The sequence below is a fragment of the Venturia canescens genome, chromosome 2, assembly GCF_019457755.1.
Source record: "Venturia canescens isolate UGA chromosome 2, ASM1945775v1, whole genome shotgun sequence".
In the NCBI taxonomy this organism is placed as follows: Eukaryota; Metazoa; Arthropoda; class Insecta; order Hymenoptera; family Ichneumonidae; genus Venturia; species Venturia canescens.
The window spans coordinates 5,463,294-5,483,485 of NC_057422.1; the positions used below are offsets into that span (position 1 = coordinate 5,463,294).

At 51.2% G+C, this 20,192-nt stretch overlaps 4 protein-coding genes across 4 annotated transcripts; all 4 read right to left on the reverse strand.

Annotated features, from left to right (window-relative positions):
* Positions 1-20: 20 nt before the first annotated feature.
* On the reverse strand, positions 21-6,013 carry LOC122406025 (uncharacterized). The gene is made up of 2 exons (XM_043411176.1): positions 3,929-6,013; positions 21-2,920 (listed from the first exon to the last, which is right to left on the reverse strand). The coding sequence occupies exons 1-2, from the start codon at positions 5,972-5,974 to the stop codon at positions 245-247; spliced, it is 4,722 nt and encodes a 1,573-aa protein (XP_043267111.1). The 5' UTR covers positions 5,975-6,013; the 3' UTR covers positions 21-244.
* Positions 5,979-14,858, reverse strand: LOC122406026 (nuclease SbcCD subunit C-like). Its single transcript, XM_043411177.1, has 2 exons — positions 13,132-14,858; positions 5,979-7,443 (listed from the first exon to the last, which is right to left on the reverse strand). Exons 1-2 carry the CDS (start codon positions 14,684-14,686, stop codon positions 6,080-6,082), a joined length of 2,919 nt encoding a protein of 972 aa, XP_043267112.1. The 5' UTR covers positions 14,687-14,858; the 3' UTR covers positions 5,979-6,079.
* Positions 14,859-14,863: 5 nt separating this feature from the next.
* Positions 14,864-15,622, reverse strand: LOC122407204 (protein TsetseEP-like). Its single transcript, XM_043413252.1, has one exon. The coding sequence runs from the start codon at positions 15,620-15,622 to the stop codon at positions 14,864-14,866; it is 759 nt and encodes a 252-aa protein (XP_043269187.1).
* Positions 15,623-15,792: 170 nt separating this feature from the next.
* On the reverse strand, positions 15,793-17,065 carry LOC122406028 (protein TsetseEP-like). Its single transcript, XM_043411180.1, has 2 exons — positions 16,889-17,065; positions 15,793-16,600 (listed from the first exon to the last, which is right to left on the reverse strand). Exons 1-2 carry the CDS (start codon positions 17,063-17,065, stop codon positions 15,800-15,802), a joined length of 978 nt encoding a protein of 325 aa, XP_043267115.1. The 3' UTR covers positions 15,793-15,799.
* Positions 17,066-20,192: the final 3,127 nt, after the last annotated feature.

Consider the following 20,192-nt stretch of genomic DNA (forward strand, 5'->3'; position numbering starts at 1 on the left):
AAAGCAATGACTGTGAAAATTACGTAGATCGAAATGGAGTGTAAAGATGAAGGGAGTCACTGGTTTACAAACATAACATTACAAATGTAATTGTAAAAAAGATTGAGACACACGATGCCGTATAGAGTATTATTCGAAACGCATAAAAAAATGCGTAAATAATTGTACAAGAAATAAAAATTAACAAAGATGGTCGAAAAAAGATAACAATACGCATCGGGAGCGAAATAAAAACATTGTTTATTCAGTTGATAGGAGTGTATATAAACGAAGCAGCATGGAAACGAGACACAGAACCTGCAAACTCTTTCAAGATGAAGGTTCTAGCTTCATTACTGACTTTGCTGGTCTTCCAGGGATTAATATCGACAAACAATGCATCATCCGGTGGAGAGGTCGTTGAAGCGGCAGAACCATTGTTATTGGATATCATAATTGAGCCAGAAAAAAAAGATGGTCTGAGTATTGGAAAAGAAATAGAACTAGAAATTGATTTAGAACGATTAGCCGAAATCGAAGGATGGAAACTAGTCCCATTACATCCGAGCGAAAACAACGAAGCGGTCATTACAATGAAAGAGATCAATGATGTTTGGGATATCGAAAGTATTTCGTCGCGAAAATCCGCAGGTCGTGGACACAGCCATTCACGATCCTCAAGTGGAGCAGGAAGTGCATCACTCGCAGCATCCGACGCCGCAACTAACGCAGGTTCAATTGACGGATCCAACAGTGGATCACGTGCAGGTTCCAACGCAGCGTCCAACGCCGCAAGTAACGCCGGTTCTAACAGTGCTTCAGCAAGTGGTTCAAGATCTGGTTCCAATGCAGCGTCCAACGCCGCAAGTAACGCAGGTTCTAGTTCTGGATCCAACAGTGGATCACGATCAGGTTCCAACGCAGCTTCCAACGCAGCAAGTAACGCCAGATCTAACAGTGCCTCAGCAAGTGGTTCAAGGTCTGGTTCCAACGCAGCGTCTAACGCCGCAAGTAACGCCGGTTCCATTTCCGGATCCAACAGTGGATCACGTTCAGGTTCCAACGCAGCCTCCAACGCAGCAAGTAACGCCGGTTCTAACAGTGCTTCAGCAAGTGGTTCAAGATCTGGCTCTAATGCAGCATCCAACGCAGCAAGTAACGCCGGTTCTAATAGTGCCTCAGCAAGTGGTTCAAGATCTGGCTCTAACGCGGCGTCCAACGCCGCAAGTAACGCAGGTTCCATTTCCGGATCCAACAGTGGATCACGATCAGGTTCCAACGCAGCCTCCAACGCAGCAAGTAACGCCGGTTCTAACAGTGCTTCAGCAAGTGGTTCACGATCTGGTTCCAACGCAGCCTCCAACGCAGCAAGTAACGCCGGTTCTAACAGTGCTTCAGCAAGTGGTTCAAGATCTGGCTCTAACGCGGCGTCCAACGCCGCAAGTAACGCAGGTTCCCGGTCAGGATCTAACAGTGGATCACGATCAGGTTCCAACGCAGCCTCCAACGCAGCAAGTAACGCCGGTTCTAACAGTGCTTCAGCAAGTGGTTCAAGATCTGGCTCCAACGCGGCATCCAACGCCGCAAGTAACGCAGGTTCCATTTCCGGATCCAACAGTGGATCACGATCAGGTTCCAACGCAGCTTCTAACGCCGCAAGTAACGCCGGTTCCATTTCCGGATCCAACAGTGGATCACGTTCAGGTTCCAACGCAGCCTCCAACGCAGCAAGTAACGCCGGTTCTAACAGTGCTTCAGCAAGTGGTTCAAGATCTGGCTCTAATGCAGCATCCAACGCAGCAAGTAACGCCGGTTCTAATAGTGCCTCAGCAAGTGGTTCAAGATCTGGCTCTAACGCGGCGTCCAACGCCGCAAGTAACGCAGGTTCCATTTCCGGATCCAACAGTGGATCACGATCAGGTTCCAACGCAGCCTCCAACGCAGCAAGTAACGCCGGTTCTAACAGTGCTTCAGCAAGTGGTTCACGATCTGGTTCCAACGCAGCCTCCAACGCAGCAAGTAACGCCGGTTCTAACAGTGCTTCAGCAAGTGGTTCAAGATCTGGCTCTAACGCGGCGTCCAACGCCGCAAGTAACGCAGGTTCCCGGTCAGGATCTAACAGTGGATCACGATCAGGTTCCAACGCAGCCTCCAACGCAGCAAGTAACGCCGGTTCTAACAGTGCTTCAGCAAGTGGTTCAAGATCTGGCTCCAACGCAGCGTCTAACGCCGCAAGTAACGCCGGTTCCACTTCCGGATCCAACAGTGGATCACGTTCAGGTTCCAACGCAGCCTCCAACGCAGCAAGTAACGCCGGTTCTAACAGTGCTTCAGCAAGTGGTTCAAGATCTGGCTCTAATGCAGCATCCAACGCAGCAAGTAACGCCGGTTCTAATAGTGCCTCAGCAAGTGGTTCAAGATCTGGCTCTAACGCGGCGTCCAACGCCGCAAGTAACGCAGGTTCCATTTCCGGATCCAACAGTGGATCACGATCAGGTTCCAACGCAGCCTCCAACGCAGCAAGTAACGCCGGTTCTAACAGCGCTTCAGCAAGTGGATCAAGATCTGGCTCTAACGCAGCCTCCAATGCAGCAAGTAACGCAGGTTCCCGGTCTGGATCCAACAGTGGATCACGATCAGGTTCCAACGCAGCCTCCAACGCTGCAAGTAACGCAGGTTCCATTTCCGGATCCAACAGTGGATCACGATCAGGTTCCAACGCAGCCTCCAATGCAGCAAGTAACGCAAGTTCTCGGTCAGGATCCAACAGTGGATCACGATCGGGTTCCAACGCAGCCTCCAACGCAGCAAGTAACGCCGGTTCTAACAGTGCTTCAGCAAGTGGATCAAGATCTGGCTCCAACGCAGCATCTAACGCCGCAAGTAACGCAGGTTCCATTTCCGGATCCAACAGCGGATCTCGATCAGGTTCCAACGCAGCCTCCAACGCAGCAAGTAACGCCGGTTCTAACAGTGCTTCAGCAAGTGGATCAAGATCTGGCTCTAACGCAGCCTCCAATGCAGCAAGTAACGCAGGTTCCCGGTCCGGATCCAACAGTGGATCACGATCAGGTTCCAACGCAGCCTCCAACGCAGCAAGTAACGCCGGTTCTAACAGTGCTTCAGCAAGTGGATCAAGATCTGGCTCCAACGCAGCATCTAATGCCGCAAGTAACGCAGATTCCATTTCCGGATCCAACAGTGGATCACGTTCAGGTTCCAACGCAGCCTCCAACGCAGCAAGTAACGCCGGTTCTAACAGTGCTTCAGCAAGTGGTTCAAGATCTGGCTCTAATGCAGCATCCAACGCAGCAAGTAACGCCGGTTCTAATAGTGCCTCAGCAAGTGGTTCAAGATCTGGCTCTAACGCGGCGTCCAACGCCGCAAGTAACGCAGGTTCCATTTCCGGATCCAACAGTGGATCACGATCAGGTTCCAACGCAGCCTCCAACGCAGCAAGTAACGCCGGTTCTAACAGCGCTTCAGCAAGTGGATCAAGATCTGGCTCTAACGCAGCCTCCAATGCAGCAAGTAACGCAGGTTCCCGGTCTGGATCCAACAGTGGATCACGATCAGGTTCCAACGCAGCCTCCAACGCTGCAAGTAACGCAGGTTCCATTTCCGGATCCAACAGTGGATCACGATCAGGTTCCAACGCAGCCTCCAATGCAGCAAGTAACGCAGGTTCTCGGTCAGGATCTAACAGTGGATCACGTTCAGGTTCCAACGCAGCCTCCAACGCAGCAAGTAACGCCGGTTCTAACAGCGCTTCAGCAAGTGGATCAAGATCTGGCTCCAACGCAGCATCTAACGCCGCAAGTAACGCAGGTTCCATTTCTGGATCCAACAGCGGATCACGATCAGGTTCCAACGCAGCCTCCAACGCAGCAAGTAACGCCGGTTCTAACAGTGCTTCAGCAAGTGGTTCCAGATCTGGCTCTCAGGCAGCATCCAACGCAGCAAGTAACGCCGGTTCTAACAGCGCTTCAGCAAGTGGATCAAGATCTGGCTCCAACGCAGCATCTAACGCCGCAAGTAACGCAGGTTCCATTTCCGGATCCAACAGCGGATCACGATCAGGTTCCAACGCAGCCTCCAACGCAGCAAGTAACGCCGGTTCTAACAGTGCTTCAGCAAGTGGATCAAGATCTGGCTCCAACGCAGCATCTAATGCCGCAAGTAACGCAGGTTCCATTTCCGGATCCAACAGTGGATCACGTTCAGGTTCCAACGCAGCCTCCAATGCAGCAAGTAACGCCGGTTCCAACAGCGCTTCAGCAAGTGGATCAAGATCTGGCTCTAACGCAGCCTCCAATGCAGCAAGTAACGCAGGTTCCCGGTCTGGATCCAACAGTGGATCACGATCAGGTTCCAACGCAGCCTCCAACGCTGCAAGTAACGCAGGTTCCATTTCCGGATCCAACAGTGGATCACGATCAGGTTCCAACGCAGCCTCCAATGCAGCAAGTAACGCAGGTTCTCGGTCAGGATCCAACAGTGGATCACGATCGGGTTCCAACGCAGCCTCCAACGCAGCAAGTAACGCCGGTTCTAACAGTGCTTCAGCAAGTGGATCAAGATCTGGCTCCAACGCAGCATCTAACGCCGCAAGTAACGCAGGTTCCATTTCCGGATCCAACAGCGGATCACGATCAGGTTCCAACGCAGCCTCAAACGCAGCAAGTAACGCCGGTTCTAACAGTGCTTCAGCAAGTGGTTCACGATCTGGTTCCAACGCAGCCTCCAACGCAGCAAGTAACGCCGGTTCTAACAGCGCTTCAGCAAGTGGATCAAGATCTGGCTCTAACGCAGCCTCCAATGCAGCAAGTAACGCAGGTTCCCGGTCCGGATCCAACAGTGGATCACGATCAGGTTCCAACGCAGCCTCCAACGCAGCAAGTAACGCAGGTTCCATTTCCGGATCCAACAGTGGATCACGATCAGGTTCCAACGCAGCCTCCAATGCAGCAAGTAACGCAGGTTCTCGGTCAGGATCTAACAGTGGATCACGTTCAGGTTCCAACGCAGCCTCCAACGCAGCAAGTAACGCCGGTTCTAACAGCGCTTCAGCAAGTGGATCAAGATCTGGCTCCAACGCAGCATCTAACGCCGCAAGTAACGCAGGTTCCATTTCTGGATCCAACAGTGGATCACGTTCAGGTTCCAACGCAGCCTCCAATGCAGCAAGTAACGCCGGTTCTAACAGCGCTTCAGCAAGTGGCTCAAGATCTGGCTCCAACGCAGCATCTAACGCCGCAAGTAACGCAGGTTCCATTTCCGGATCCAACAGCGGATCACGTTCAGGTTCCAACGCAGCCTCCAATGCAGCAAGTAACGCCGGTTCTAACAGTGCTTCAGCAAGTGGATCAAGATCTGGCTCCAACGCAGCATCTAACGCCGCAAGTAACGCAGGTTCCATTTCCGGATCCAACAGCGGATCACGTTCAGGTTCCAACGCAGCCTCCAATGCAGCAAGTAACGCCGGTTCTAACAGCGCTTCAGCAAGTGGATCAAGATCTGGCTCCAACGCAGCATCTAACGCCGCAAGTAACGCAGGTTCCATTTCCGGATCCAACAGCGGATCACGTTCAGGTTCCAACGCAGCCTCCAATGCAGCAAGTAACGCCGGTTCTAACAGTGCTTCAGCAAGTGGTTCAAGATCTGGCTCTAACGCAGCGTCCAACGCCGCAAGTAACGCAGGTTCCATTTCCGGATCCAACAGCGGATCACGTTCAGGTTCCAACGCAGCCTCCAATGCAGCAAGTAACGCCGGTTCTAACAGCGCTTCAGCAAGTGGATCAAGATCTGGCTCCAACGCAGCATCTAACGCCGCAAGTAACGCAGGTTCCATTTCCGGATCCAACAGCGGATCACGTTCAGGTTCCAACGCAGCCTCCAATGCAGCAAGTAACGCCGGTTCTAACAGCGCTTCAGCAAGTGGATCAAGATCTGGATCCAACGCAGCATCTAACGCCGCAAGTAACGTCGGTTCCATTTCCGGATCCAACAGTGGTTCACGATCGGGTTCCAACGCAGCCTCCAACGCAGCAAGTAACGCCGGTTCTAACAGTGCTTCAGCAAGTGGTTCCAGATCTGGCTCTCAGGCAGCATCCAACGCCGCAAGTAACGCAGGTTCCATTTCCGGATCGAACAGTGGATCACGTTCAGGTTCCAACGCAGCCTCCAATGCAGCAAGTAACGCCGGTTCTAACAGCGCTTCAGCAAGTGGATCAAGATCTGGCTCTAACGCAGCATCTAACGCCGCAAGTAACGCAGGTTCCATTTCTGGATCCAACAGCGGATCACGATCAGGTTCCAACGCAGCCTCAAACGCAGCAAGTAACGCCGGTTCTAACAGTGCTTCAGCAAGTGGATCAAGATCTGGCTCCAACGCAGCATCTAATGCCGCAAGTAACGCAGGTTCCATTTCCGGATCCAACAGTGGATCACGTTCAGGTTCCAACGCAGCCTCCAATGCAGCAAGTAACGCCGGTTCCAACAGCGCTTCAGCAAGTGGATCAAGATCTGGCTCTAACGCAGCCTCCAATGCAGCAAGTAACGCAGGTTCCCGGTCTGGATCCAACAGTGGATCACGATCAGGTTCCAACGCAGCCTCCAACGCTGCAAGTAACGCAGGTTCCATTTCCGGATCCAACAGTGGATCACGATCAGGTTCCAACGCAGCCTCCAATGCAGCAAGTAACGCAGGTTCTCGGTCAGGATCCAACAGTGGATCACGATCGGGTTCCAACGCAGCCTCCAACGCAGCAAGTAACGCCGGTTCTAACAGTGCTTCAGCAAGTGGATCAAGATCTGGCTCCAACGCAGCATCTAACGCCGCAAGTAACGCAGGTTCCATTTCCGGATCCAACAGCGGATCTCGATCAGGTTCCAACGCAGCCTCCAACGCAGCAAGTAACGCCGGTTCTAACAGTGCTTCAGCAAGTGGATCAAGATCTGGCTCCAACGCAGCATCTAATGCCGCAAGTAACGCAGGTTCCATTTCCGGATCCAACAGTGGATCACGTTCAGGTTCCAACGCAGCCTCCAATGCAGCAAGTAACGCCGGTTCCAACAGCGCTTCAGCAAGTGGATCAAGATCTGGCTCTAACGCAGCCTCCAATGCAGCAAGTAACGCAGGTTCCCGGTCCGGATCCAACAGTGGATCACGATCAGGTTCCAACGCAGCCTCCAACGCTGCAAGTAACGCAGGTTCCATTTCCGGATCCAACAGTGGATCACGATCAGGTTCCAACGCAGCCTCCAATGCAGCAAGTAACGCAGGTTCTCGGTCAGGATCTAACAGTGGATCACGTTCAGGTTCCAACGCAGCCTCCAACGCAGCAAGTAACGCCGGTTCTAACAGCGCTTCAGCAAGTGGATCAAGATCTGGCTCCAACGCAGCATCTAACGCCGCAAGTAACGCAGGTTCCATTTCCGGATCCAACAGCGGATCACGATCAGGTTCCAACGCAGCCTCAAACGCAGCAAGTAACGCCGGTTCTAACAGTGCTTCAGCAAGTGGATCAAGATCTGGCTCCAACGCAGCCTCCAATGCCGCAAGTAACGCAGGTTCCATTTCCGGATCCAACAGTGGATCACGTTCAGGTTCCAACGCAGCCTCCAATGCAGCAAGTAACGCCGGTTCCAACAGCGCTTCAGCAAGTGGATCAAGATCTGGCTCTAACGCAGCCTCCAATGCAGCAAGTAACGCAGGTTCCCGGTCCGGATCCAACAGTGGATCACGATCAGGTTCCAACGCAGCCTCCAACGCTGCAAGTAACGCAGGTTCCATTTCCGGATCCAACAGTGGATCACGATCAGGTTCCAACGCAGCCTCCAATGCAGCAAGTAACGCAGGTTCTCGGTCAGGATCTAACAGTGGATCACGTTCAGGTTCCAACGCAGCCTCCAACGCAGCAAGTAACGCCGGTTCTAACAGCGCTTCAGCAAGTGGATCAAGATCTGGCTCCAACGCAGCATCTAATGCCGCAAGTAACGCAGATTCCATTTCCGGATCCAACAGTGGATCACGTTCAGGTTCCAACGCAGCCTCCAACGCAGCAAGTAACGCCGGTTCTAACAGTGCTTCAGCAAGTGGTTCAAGATCTGGCTCTAATGCAGCATCCAACGCAGCAAGTAACGCCGGTTCTAATAGTGCCTCAGCAAGTGGTTCAAGATCTGGCTCTAACGCGGCGTCCAACGCCGCAAGTAACGCAGGTTCCATTTCCGGATCCAACAGCGGATCACGATCAGGTTCCAACGCAGCCTCCAACGCTGCAAGTAACGCAGGTTCCATTTCCGGATCCAACAGTGGATCACGATCAGGTTCCAACGCAGCCTCCAATGCAGCAAGTAACGCAGGTTCTCGGTCAGGATCTAACAGTGGATCTCGTTCAGGTTCCAACGCAGCCTCCAACGCAGCAAGTAACGCCGGTTCTAACAGCGCTTCAGCAAGTGGATCAAGATCTGGCTCCAACGCAGCATCTAACGCCGCAAGTAACGCAGGTTCCATTTCTGGATCCAACAGTGGATCACGTTCAGGTTCCAACGCAGCCTCCAATGCAGCAAGTAACGCCGGTTCTAACAGCGCTTCAGCAAGTGGCTCAAGATCTGGCTCCAACGCAGCATCTAACGCCGCAAGTAACGCAGGTTCCATTTCCGGATCCAACAGCGGATCACGTTCAGGTTCCAACGCAGCCTCCAATGCAGCAAGTAACGCCGGTTCTAACAGTGCTTCAGCAAGTGGATCAAGATCTGGCTCCAACGCAGCATCTAACGCCGCAAGTAACGCAGGTTCCATTTCCGGATCCAACAGTGGATCACGTTCAGGTTCCAACGCAGCCTCCAATGCAGCAAGTAACGCAGGTTCCCGGTCAGGATCCAACAGTGGATCACGATCAGGTTCCAACGCAGCCTCCAACGCAGCAAGTAACGCCGGTTCTAACAGCGCTTCAGCAAGTGGATCAAGATCTGGCTCCAACGCAGCATCTAACGCCGCAAGTAACGCAGGTTCCATTTCCGGATCCAACAGCGGATCACGTTCAGGTTCCAACGCAGCCTCCAATGCAGCAAGTAACGCCGGTTCCAACAGCGCTTCAGCAAGTGGATCAAGATCTGGCTCTAACGCAGCCTCCAATGCAGCAAGTAACGCAGGTTCCCGGTCCGGATCCAACAGTGGATCACGATCAGGTTCCAACGCAGCCTCCAACGCTGCAAGTAACGCAGGTTCCATTTCCGGATCCAACAGTGGATCACGATCAGGTTCCAATGCAGCCTCCAATGCAGCAAGTAACGCAGGTTCTCGGTCAGGATCTAACAGTGGATCACGTTCAGGTTCCAACGCAGCCTCCAACGCAGCAAGTAACGCCGGTTCTAACAGCGCTTCAGCAAGTGGATCAAGATCTGGCTCCAACGCAGCATCTAACGCCGCAAGTAACGCAGGTTCCATTTCTGGATCCAACAGTGGATCACGTTCAGGTTCCAACGCAGCCTCCAACGCAGCAAGTAACGCCGGTTCTAACAGCGCTTCAGCAAGTGGATCAAGATCTGGCTCCAACGCAGCATCTAACGCCGCAAGTAACGCAGGTTCCATTTCCGGATCCAACAGCGGATCACGATCAGGTTCCAACGCAGCCTCAAACGCAGCAAGTAACGCCGGTTCTAACAGTGCTTCAGCAAGTGGATCAAGATCTGGCTCCAACGCAGCCTCCAATGCCGCAAGTAACGCAGGTTCCATTTCCGGATCCAACAGTGGTTCACGATCGGGTTCCAACGCAGCCTCCAACGCAGCAAGTAACGCCGGTTCTAACAGTGCTTCAGCAAGTGGTTCCAGATCTGGCTCTCAGGCAGCATCCAACGCCGCAAGTAACGCAGGTTCCATTTCCGGATCGAACAGTGGATCACGTTCAGGTTCCAACGCAGCCTCCAATGCAGCAAGTAACGCCGGTTCTAACAGCGCTTCAGCAAGTGGATCAAGATCTGGCTCTAACGCAGCATCTAACGCCGCAAGTAACGCAGGTTCCATTTCTGGATCCAACAGCGGATCACGATCAGGTTCCAACGCAGCCTCAAACGCAGCAAGTAACGCCGGTTCTAACAGTGCTTCAGCAAGTGGATCAAGATCTGGCTCCAACGCAGCATCTAATGCCGCAAGTAACGCAGGTTCCATTTCCGGATCCAACAGTGGATCACGTTCAGGTTCCAACGCAGCCTCCAATGCAGCAAGTAACGCCGGTTCCAACAGCGCTTCAGCAAGTGGATCAAGATCTGGCTCTAACGCAGCCTCCAATGCAGCAAGTAACGCAGGTTCCCGGTCCGGATCCAACAGTGGATCACGATCAGGTTCCAACGCAGCCTCCAACGCTGCAAGTAACGCAGGTTCCATTTCCGGATCCAACAGTGGATCACGATCAGGTTCCAACGCAGCCTCCAATGCAGCAAGTAACGCAGGTTCTCGGTCAGGATCTAACAGTGGATCACGTTCAGGTTCCAACGCAGCCTCCAACGCAGCAAGTAACGCCGGTTCTAACAGCGCTTCAGCAAGTGGATCAAGATCTGGCTCCAACGCAGCATCTAACGCCGCAAGTAACGCAGGTTCCATTTCCGGATCCAACAGCGGATCACGATCAGGTTCCAACGCAGCCTCAAACGCAGCAAGTAACGCCGGTTCTAACAGTGCTTCAGCAAGTGGATCAAGATCTGGCTCCAACGCAGCCTCCAATGCCGCAAGTAACGCAGGTTCCATTTCCGGATCCAACAGTGGATCACGTTCAGGTTCCAACGCAGCCTCCAATGCAGCAAGTAACGCCGGTTCCAACAGCGCTTCAGCAAGTGGATCAAGATCTGGCTCTAACGCAGCCTCCAATGCAGCAAGTAACGCAGGTTCCCGGTCCGGATCCAACAGTGGATCACGATCAGGTTCCAACGCAGCCTCCAACGCTGCAAGTAACGCAGGTTCCATTTCCGGATCCAACAGTGGATCACGATCAGGTTCCAACGCAGCCTCCAATGCAGCAAGTAACGCAGGTTCTCGGTCAGGATCTAACAGTGGATCTCGTTCAGGTTCCAACGCAGCCTCCAACGCAGCAAGTAACGCCGGTTCTAACAGCGCTTCAGCAAGTGGATCAAGATCTGGCTCCAACGCAGCATCTAACGCCGCAAGTAACGCAGGTTCCATTTCTGGATCCAACAGTGGATCACGTTCAGGTTCCAACGCAGCCTCCAATGCAGCAAGTAACGCCGGTTCTAACAGCGCTTCAGCAAGTGGCTCAAGATCTGGCTCCAACGCAGCATCTAACGCCGCAAGTAACGCAGGTTCCATTTCCGGATCCAACAGCGGATCACGTTCAGGTTCCAACGCAGCCTCCAATGCAGCAAGTAACGCCGGTTCTAACAGTGCTTCAGCAAGTGGATCAAGATCTGGCTCCAACGCAGCATCTAACGCCGCAAGTAACGCAGGTTCCATTTCCGGATCCAACAGTGGATCACGTTCAGGTTCCAACGCAGCCTCCAATGCAGCAAGTAACGCAGGTTCCCGGTCAGGATCCAACAGTGGATCACGATCAGGTTCCAACGCAGCCTCCAACGCAGCAAGTAACGCCGGTTCTAACAGCGCTTCAGCAAGTGGATCAAGATCTGGCTCCAACGCAGCATCTAACGCCGCAAGTAACGCAGGTTCCATTTCCGGATCCAACAGCGGATCACGTTCAGGTTCCAACGCAGCCTCCAATGCAGCAAGTAACGCCGGTTCCAACAGCGCTTCAGCAAGTGGATCAAGATCTGGCTCTAACGCAGCCTCCAATGCAGCAAGTAACGCAGGTTCCCGGTCCGGATCCAACAGTGGATCACGATCAGGTTCCAACGCAGCCTCCAACGCTGCAAGTAACGCAGGTTCCATTTCCGGATCCAACAGTGGATCACGATCAGGTTCCAATGCAGCCTCCAATGCAGCAAGTAACGCAGGTTCTCGGTCAGGATCTAACAGTGGATCACGTTCAGGTTCCAACGCAGCCTCCAACGCAGCAAGTAACGCCGGTTCTAACAGCGCTTCAGCAAGTGGATCAAGATCTGGCTCCAACGCAGCATCTAACGCCGCAAGTAACGCAGGTTCCATTTCTGGATCCAACAGTGGATCACGTTCAGGTTCCAACGCAGCCTCCAACGCAGCAAGTAACGCCGGTTCTAACAGCGCTTCAGCAAGTGGATCAAGATCTGGCTCCAACGCAGCATCTAACGCCGCAAGTAACGCAGGTTCCATTTCCGGATCCAACAGCGGATCACGATCAGGTTCCAACGCAGCCTCAAACGCAGCAAGTAACGCCGGTTCTAACAGTGCTTCAGCAAGTGGATCAAGATCTGGCTCCAACGCAGCCTCCAATGCCGCAAGTAACGCAGGTTCCATTTCCGGATCCAACAGTGGTTCACGATCGGGTTCCAACGCAGCCTCCAACGCAGCAAGTAACGCCGGTTCTAACAGTGCTTCAGCAAGTGGTTCCAGATCTGGCTCTCAGGCAGCATCCAACGCCGCAAGTAACGCAGGTTCCATTTCCGGATCGAACAGTGGATCACGTTCAGGTTCCAACGCAGCCTCCAATGCAGCAAGTAACGCCGGTTCTAACAGCGCTTCAGCAAGTGGATCAAGATCTGGCTCTAACGCAGCATCTAACGCCGCAAGTAACGCAGGTTCCATTTCTGGATCCAACAGCGGATCACGATCAGGTTCCAACGCAGCCTCAAACGCAGCAAGTAACGCCGGTTCTAACAGTGCTTCAGCAAGTGGATCAAGATCTGGCTCCAACGCAGCATCTAATGCCGCAAGTAACGCAGGTTCCATTTCCGGATCCAACAGTGGATCACGTTCAGGTTCCAACGCAGCCTCCAATGCAGCAAGTAACGCCGGTTCCAACAGCGCTTCAGCAAGTGGATCAAGATCTGGCTCTAACGCAGCCTCCAATGCAGCAAGTAACGCAGGTTCCCGGTCTGGATCCAACAGTGGATCACGATCAGGTTCCAACGCAGCCTCCAACGCTGCAAGTAACGCAGGTTCCATTTCCGGATCCAACAGTGGATCACGATCAGGTTCCAACGCAGCCTCCAATGCAGCAAGTAACGCAGGTTCTCGGTCAGGATCCAACAGTGGATCACGATCGGGTTCCAACGCAGCCTCCAACGCAGCAAGTAACGCCGGTTCTAACAGTGCTTCAGCAAGTGGATCAAGATCTGGCTCCAACGCAGCATCTAACGCCGCAAGTAACGCAGGTTCCATTTCCGGATCCAACAGCGGATCTCGATCAGGTTCCAACGCAGCCTCCAACGCAGCAAGTAACGCCGGTTCTAACAGTGCTTCAGCAAGTGCATCAAGATCTGGCTCCAACGCAGCATCTAATGCCGCAAGTAACGCAGGTTCCATTTCCGGATCCAACAGTGGATCACGTTCAGGTTCCAACGCAGCCTCCAATGCAGCAAGTAACGCCGGTTCTAACAGTGCTTCAGCAAGTGGATCAAGATCTGGCTCCAACGCAGCATCTAATGCCGCAAGTAACGCAGGTTCCATTTCCGGATCCAACAGTGGATCACGTTCAGGTTCCAACGCAGCCTCCAATGCAGCAAGTAACGCCGGTTCCAACAGCGCTTCAGCAAGTGGATCAAGATCTGGCTCTAACGCAGCCTCCAATGCAGCAAGTAACGCAGGTTCCCGGTCCGGATCCAACAGTGGATCACGATCAGGTTCCAACGCAGCCTCCAACGCTGCAAGTAACGCAGGTTCCATTTCCGGATCCAACAGTGGATCACGATCAGGTTCCAACGCAGCCTCCAATGCAGCAAGTAACGCAGGTTCTCGGTCAGGATCTAACAGTGGATCACGTTCAGGTTCCAACGCAGCCTCCAACGCAGCAAGTAACGCCGGTTCTAACAGCGCTTCAGCAAGTGGATCAAGATCTGGCTCCAACGCAGCATCTAACGCCGCAAGTAACGCAGGTTCCATTTCTGGATCCAACAGTGGATCACGTTCAGGTTCCAACGCAGCCTCCAACGCAGCAAGTAACGCCGGTTCTAACAGCGCTTCAGCAAGTGGATCAAGATCTGGCTCCAACGCAGCATCTAACGCCGCAAGTAACGCAGGTTCCATTTCCGGATCCAACAGTGGATCACGTTCAGGTTCCAACGCAGCCTCCAACGCAGCTAGTAACGCCGGTTCTAACAGCGCTTCAGCAAGTGGATCAAGATCTGGCTCCAACGCAGCATCTAACGCCGCAAGTAACGCAGGTTCCATTTCTGGATCCAACAGTGGATCACGTTCAGGTTCCAACGCAGCCTCCAATGCAGCAAGTAACGCCGGTTCTAACAGCGCTTCAGCAAGTGGATCAAGATCTGGCTCCAACGCAGCATCTAACGCCGCAAGTAACGCAGGTTCCATTTCCGGATCCAACAGTGGATCACGTTCAGGTTCCAACGCAGCCTCCAATGCAGCAAGTAACGCCGGTTCTAACAGTGCTTCAGCAAGTGGATCAAGATCTGGCTCCAACGCAGCATCTAACGCCGCAAGTAACGCAGGTTCCATTTCCGGATCCAACAGTGGATCACGTTCAGGTTCCAACGCAGCCTCCAATGCAGCAAGTAACGCCGGTTCTAACAGCGCTTCAGCAAGTGGATCAAGATCTGGCTCCAACGCAGCATCTAACGCCGCAAGTAACGCAGGTTCCATTTCCGGATCCAACAGTGGATCACGATCAGGTTCCAACGCAGCCTCCAATGCAGCAAGTAACGCAGGTTCCCGGTCAGGATCTAACAGTGGATCACGTTCAGGATCCAACGCAGCCTCTAATGCAGCAAGTAACGCCGGTTCTAACAGTGCTTCAGCAAGTGGTTCCAGATCTGGCTCTCAGGCAGCATCCAACGCCGCAAGTAACGCAGGTTCCATTTCCGGATCCAACAGTGGATCACGATCAGGTTCCAACGCAGCCTCCAACGCAGCAAGTAACGCCGGTTCTAACAGCGCTTCAGCAAGTGGATCAAGATCTGGCTCCAACGCAGCATCTAACGCCGCAAGTAACGCAGGTTCCATTTCCGGATCCAACAGCGGATCACGATCAGGTTCCAACGCAGCCTCCAACGCAGCAAGTAACGCCGGTTCTAACAGCGCTTCAGCAAGTGGATCAAGATCTGGCTCCAACGCAGCATCTAACGCCGCAAGTAACGCAGGTTCCATTTCCGGATCCAACAGCGGATCACGTTCAGGTTCCAACGCAGCCTCCAATGCAGCAAGTAACGCCGGTTCTAACAGTGCTTCAGCAAGTGGTTCAAGATCTGGCTCTAACGCAGCGTCCAACGCCGCAAGTAACGCAGGTTCCATTTCCGGATCCAACAGCGGATCACGTTCAGGTTCCAACGCAGCCTCCAATGCAGCAAGTAACGCCGGTTCTAACAGTGCTTCAGCAAGTGGATCAAGATCTGGCTCCAACGCAGCATCTAACGCCGCAAGTAACGCAGGTTCCATTTCCGGATCCAACAGTGGATCACGTTCAGGTTCCAACGCAGCCTCCAATGCAGCAAGTAACGCCGGTTCTAACAGCGATTCAGCAAGTGGATCAAGATCTGGCTCCAACGCAGCATCTAACGCCGCAAGTAACGCAGGTTCCATTTCCGGATCCAACAGTGGATCACGATCAGGTTCCAACGCAGCCTCCAATGCAGCAAGTAACGCAGGTTCCCGGTCAGGATCTAACAGTGGATCACGTTCAGGATCCAACGCAGCCTCTAATGCAGCAAGTAACGCCGGTTCTAACAGTGCTTCAGCAAGTGGTTCCAGATCTGGCTCTCAGGCAGCATCCAACGCCGCAAGTAACGCAGGTTCCATTTCCGGATCCAACAGTGGATCACGATCAGGTTCCAACGCAGCCTCCAACGCAGCAAGTAACGCCGGTTCTAACAGCGCTTCAGCAAGTGGATCAAGATCTGGCTCCAACGCAGCATCTAACGCCGCAAGTAACGCAGGTTCCATTTCCGGATCCAACAGCGGATCACGATCAGGTTCCAACGCAGCCTCCAACGCAGCAAGTAACGCCGGTTCTAACAGCGCTTCAGCAAGTGGATCAAGATCTGGCTCCAACGCAGCATCTAACGCCGCAAGTAACGCAGGTTCCATTTCCGGATCCAACAGCGGATCACGATCAGGTTCCAACGCAGCCTCCAACGCAGCAAGTAACGCCGGTTCTAACAGCGCTTCAGCAAGTGGATCAAGATCTGGCTCCAACGCAGCATCTAACGCCGCAAGTAACGCAGGTTCCATTTCTGGATCCAACAGTGGATCACGTTCAGGTTCCAACGCAGCCTCCAATGCAGCAAGTAACGCCGGTTCTAACAGCGCTTCAGCAAGTGGATCAAGATCTGGCTCCAACGCAGCATCTAACGCCGCAAGTAACGCAGGTTCCATTTCCGGATCCAACAGCGGATCACGATCAGGTTCCAACGCAGCCTCCAACGCAGCAAGTAACGCCGGTTCTAACAGTGCTTCAGCAAGTGGATCAAGATCTGGCTCCAACGCAGCATCTAACGCCGCAAGTAACGCAGGTTCCATTTCCGGATCCAACAGTGGATCACGATCAGGTTCCAACGCAGCCTCCAATGCAGCAAGTAACGCAGGTTCCCGGTCAGGATCCAACAGTAGATCACGATCAGGTTCCAACGCAGCCTCCAACGCAGCAAGTAACGCCGGTTCTAACAGCGCTTCAGCAAGTGGGTCAAGATCTGGCTCTAACGCAGCGTCCAACGCCGCAAGTGACGCCGGTTCTAACAGTGCTTCAGCAAGTGGTTCCAGATCTGGCTCTCAGGCAGCATCTAACGCCGCAAGTAACGCAGGTTCCATTTCCGGATCCAACAGTGGATCACGATCAGGTTCCAACGCAGCCTCCAACGCAGCAAGTAACGCCGGTTCTAACAGTGCTTCAGCAAGTGGCTCACGGTCGGGATCTATCGCAGCATCCCGTGCCAAGGCACTCGCTGCTTCAATTGTTACCGGAATCAGTGTCGATGGTAGAGCGGGTCGTCGCATCAATACCGATTCTTTATCACATTCCACTAGCATTTCAGGATCTGCATCTCATTCAGCCAACTTAGCAGACAATGAGGTTTACTACCTCGGTGTCATGCGTGGTGGTGTTTGTTCCTGTCTTAGCCAATTACCAGCTTCAAAATATCAAAATATTGATGCCGGTTTCTCCCGTGTTCGTCGTTCTGCTAGCGATCATGGTTCAAGTGACGATTCCGCTTCCGCATCAACTAGCAGTGCCAAATCATCAGCTTCATCGGCGGCTAGTTCTGGCTCTAAGGGAGGATCAGCTGCGAAAAGCGAATCCTCCAGTGCAGCTAAGTCATCTTCTTCTAGCCTCTCTGGATCTTCTTCTAAAGGTTCATCGGGTATGGGTAAATTTACCGAATGGTTTGGTGGCTTAATGGGAAGTCACTCAAAATCGTCTGGTATCGAAAGCTTCAGCGGTGGAATGGGTAACAAGGGAGGGCACAAATCCTCAAAAACTGTCCAAGGAGATGACTGTGAAGATTCTAACGAATCATCCGGTAGTCCCTTAGGTGGTTGGCAAAACAAAATACTCGGCAAACATCACAGTTTGGGTATCTTCTAGATTCCATTAAATAGTGATACTTCATGAGAACTTTCCTCGTGCTCACTTTCAACACGTCTACCATTCTATTCGTATAGCGTTATTTTGCTACGCCCGTCGTTGAGGTTGGGTAGTTACATACATTCATTGTATTGTCTTCTCTTTTTTTTCTTAGAAATGGCACTTTTCTTTTTTTGATATATAACGGTCAATATGTCGTAATTATTTCATAGTCCATTTTCATAATTTCTTTTCCTTGCAAACGATCTGTCTCAAGTAGAATTGCGGAATTTGTTGTAATTCCACACTGGAATATATATTTTTTGTTTTTTCAAATTCAAAATCGCACATCATAATGAATTGTATATCCGTGTATGTATAACATTATTGTTGTTTTACGTCGTATTAAATAATAAACGAGCAAATTTAATATTTTTGATGTTTTTTCATTATCCTTCCCACACGTGGATCTGTTTAATATTTCCCCATACATTTGTTCTATGATTTATCGGATTGTTCTTGAAGTCAATAGTCACGCGACACCGGATCGTTTCCACAACTGTCCACGTTGTAAGACCGGATAAAAGAATGAAGGAATTGAAGAAGAGAGAGAGAGAGAGAGAGAGAGAGAGAGAGAGAGAGGAACGCTCACACACGTGAGCCGTGTGTGTGCTACTGAGAAAAAAGCCAGACATGCGTAATACCTGTAGGATACGCGTATTAGTGTTACGTCCCGAGAGGGAGGATTTGATAGGGACGCACAGTCGCTGATTTAGAGAGGCAGGGTGTATGTTTGAGTACCGATGCCGGTAAGTCTTCCTTGGGACTGGTGCGGCGCCCGAGGACATACGTTATATTTTCAGGTATATGTAACCTTGTGATGATGCTGTGCTCGTGAACTAGAAGAGGTTTCTAATCACGGAGCGGTGTCGAAGACTTCACGAAATAAGTGTATGCGATAATATTTTGTTAAATACAAAATATTTTAATGAATTTATTAATCAACTTAGACACTTATTGTACTTTTTTAAATTGAAATGTTTTTACTATGTATTTCTGAGTTAGCGATTTAGACAGAGTTCTCCTAAATGATTTGGATTAGAGAGGTAGAATTCTTCGATCGTAATGTTTTCGAGGTTCGCTACTAACTAACTGACAACTAGAGATTTTTAACTTGGTCGGAGTTAGTGAATGAGATGCATTTTTTGGATTTGGATGCTGTAGAGGGGAGATTTTCTATAAGGTTTTTTAGTTTGGATTCGTTAGCAGGTCGCAAAGTGGGTAGTCTGGCTTGGTGATTTGATTTAAATATGGGGGAGACTTTTCCGGAGATATGGTTGGAGGAAAAGTCGTGCGAGGTTTTCTCAGAATTAGGGAAAGTGTGTTGGACGGAAATGATAAGATGTACAGATGTTCTTCTTGGAAATGAAGGGTGCGTTTTCGAGACTCGTGGGAAACATGCTTTCAAAGCGTAGCTTCGGAATTCGTGTGAGTCTGGAAAGTGTTTACATTAGTGATAAAATTGGGGATAATGAATATTGAGAAAAGGACTTGGATAGATTTTATATCTTTTTGCGCCGGTCGTGTGTATTTATGTGGCGACTGAGAGTCACGAAGCGGCTTGGGTGCACATGCGTTTCGAAGAATTGAGTGATAGAGAGTTGAAGAGGAAAAAAAACGTATACGAGAGTGTCCAAAGTTTTACATGATGTATCGGTTTACGATCTATGTATTGTTCTGGGTTAGTCTGGATTCTTTGGAATATGTTTTATGCCTAAATATACCATCGAATATAAACTATTTATCGACGAATGATCATGACGATTTGGAGTTGTAAATCGAAAAAGTGAGGGGCGTCCAGCTTGATACTGGGACGTAACATTAGTACGGATAGAATTGGAGGGTGCATGCGTGCTGCTTTATTCGTTGTACGCGTTAATCCATAGCATTATGCGAGCTCATGTATTTTCGTGTCTCCCTATAAATTTCTCGTTATTGCGTTGAGTATATTTTTTCGTTATCGAATCTTGATATAGTGACTTCTAAGTACTTTTTTGTTTCGAAAAATGGATCCCGAAGTAGATGAATCATCGACCAACTCTCCACCTAATCAAGGTATGTGTTTGACATATATATTTTAACATTAAATAAAAACAATATTCAAGTCTCTTGACGTAAGGTTATATATGCTCTAGCGCAGCACGTACATAACCTTGTACGATACGCGTGCCCCGGATTTCCTTTCTGTACCGTTCAATTGATTCCTTTCTCTACAGTTCCACAAAATCTGGAGCAGTCTGTCTCTATAGTTTTATAAGTTTCACACAACATCTTTACAAGCCTCTCCGCTATTTTTCCCTTGTGTTTTCAGAGAAATACAGAGTAATTACAAAAATTGAAATCAATATTCAAGGTGTTTGAGACTAGCTAACACCTTGAATAGCTAGCTAACACCCCGGTGTCCGAGTCATCTGGCTCGTACATAACTCTTCTACAATACAACAGTTTATGCATAATCTTTACTGCTTCTCTACAATTTTCTCTACTATCTTTCCTTCCCAAAAGTAATGAGTTTTTCAAAAACGTAAAAAA

Bases quoted from the DNA above. Each gene is read 5' to 3' on its own strand.
- LOC122407204 (XM_043413252.1), bottom strand. From the start codon at position 15,622: ATGGAACCTGCGTTACTTGCGGCGTTAGATGCTGCGTTGGAGCCAGAT.
- LOC122406028 (XM_043411180.1), bottom strand. From the start codon at position 17,065: ATGCTAGTGGAATGTGATAAAGAATCGGTATTGATGCGACGACCCGCT. The intron at 16,601-16,888 runs GCTGCGTTGGAA...GCTGCATTGGAG, and splicing joins CGTTACTTGCTGCGTTGGAG to GCTGCGTTGGAACCTGATCG.
- LOC122406025 (XM_043411176.1), bottom strand. From the start codon at position 5,974: ATGGAACCGACGTTACTTGCGGCGTTAGATGCTGCGTTGGATCCAGAT. The intron at 2,921-3,928 runs GCTGCCTGAGAG...GCTGCGTTGGAG, and splicing joins CGTTACTTGCTGCGTTGGAT to GCTGCGTTGGAACCTGATCG.
- LOC122406026 (XM_043411177.1), bottom strand. From the start codon at position 14,686: ATGGAACCTGCGTTACTTGCGGCGTTAGATGCTGCGTTGGAGCCAGAT. The intron at 7,444-13,131 runs CCGATCGTGATC...CTGCGTTGGAAC, and splicing joins GTTGGAGGCTGCGTTGGAAC to CTGATCGTGATCCGCTGTTG.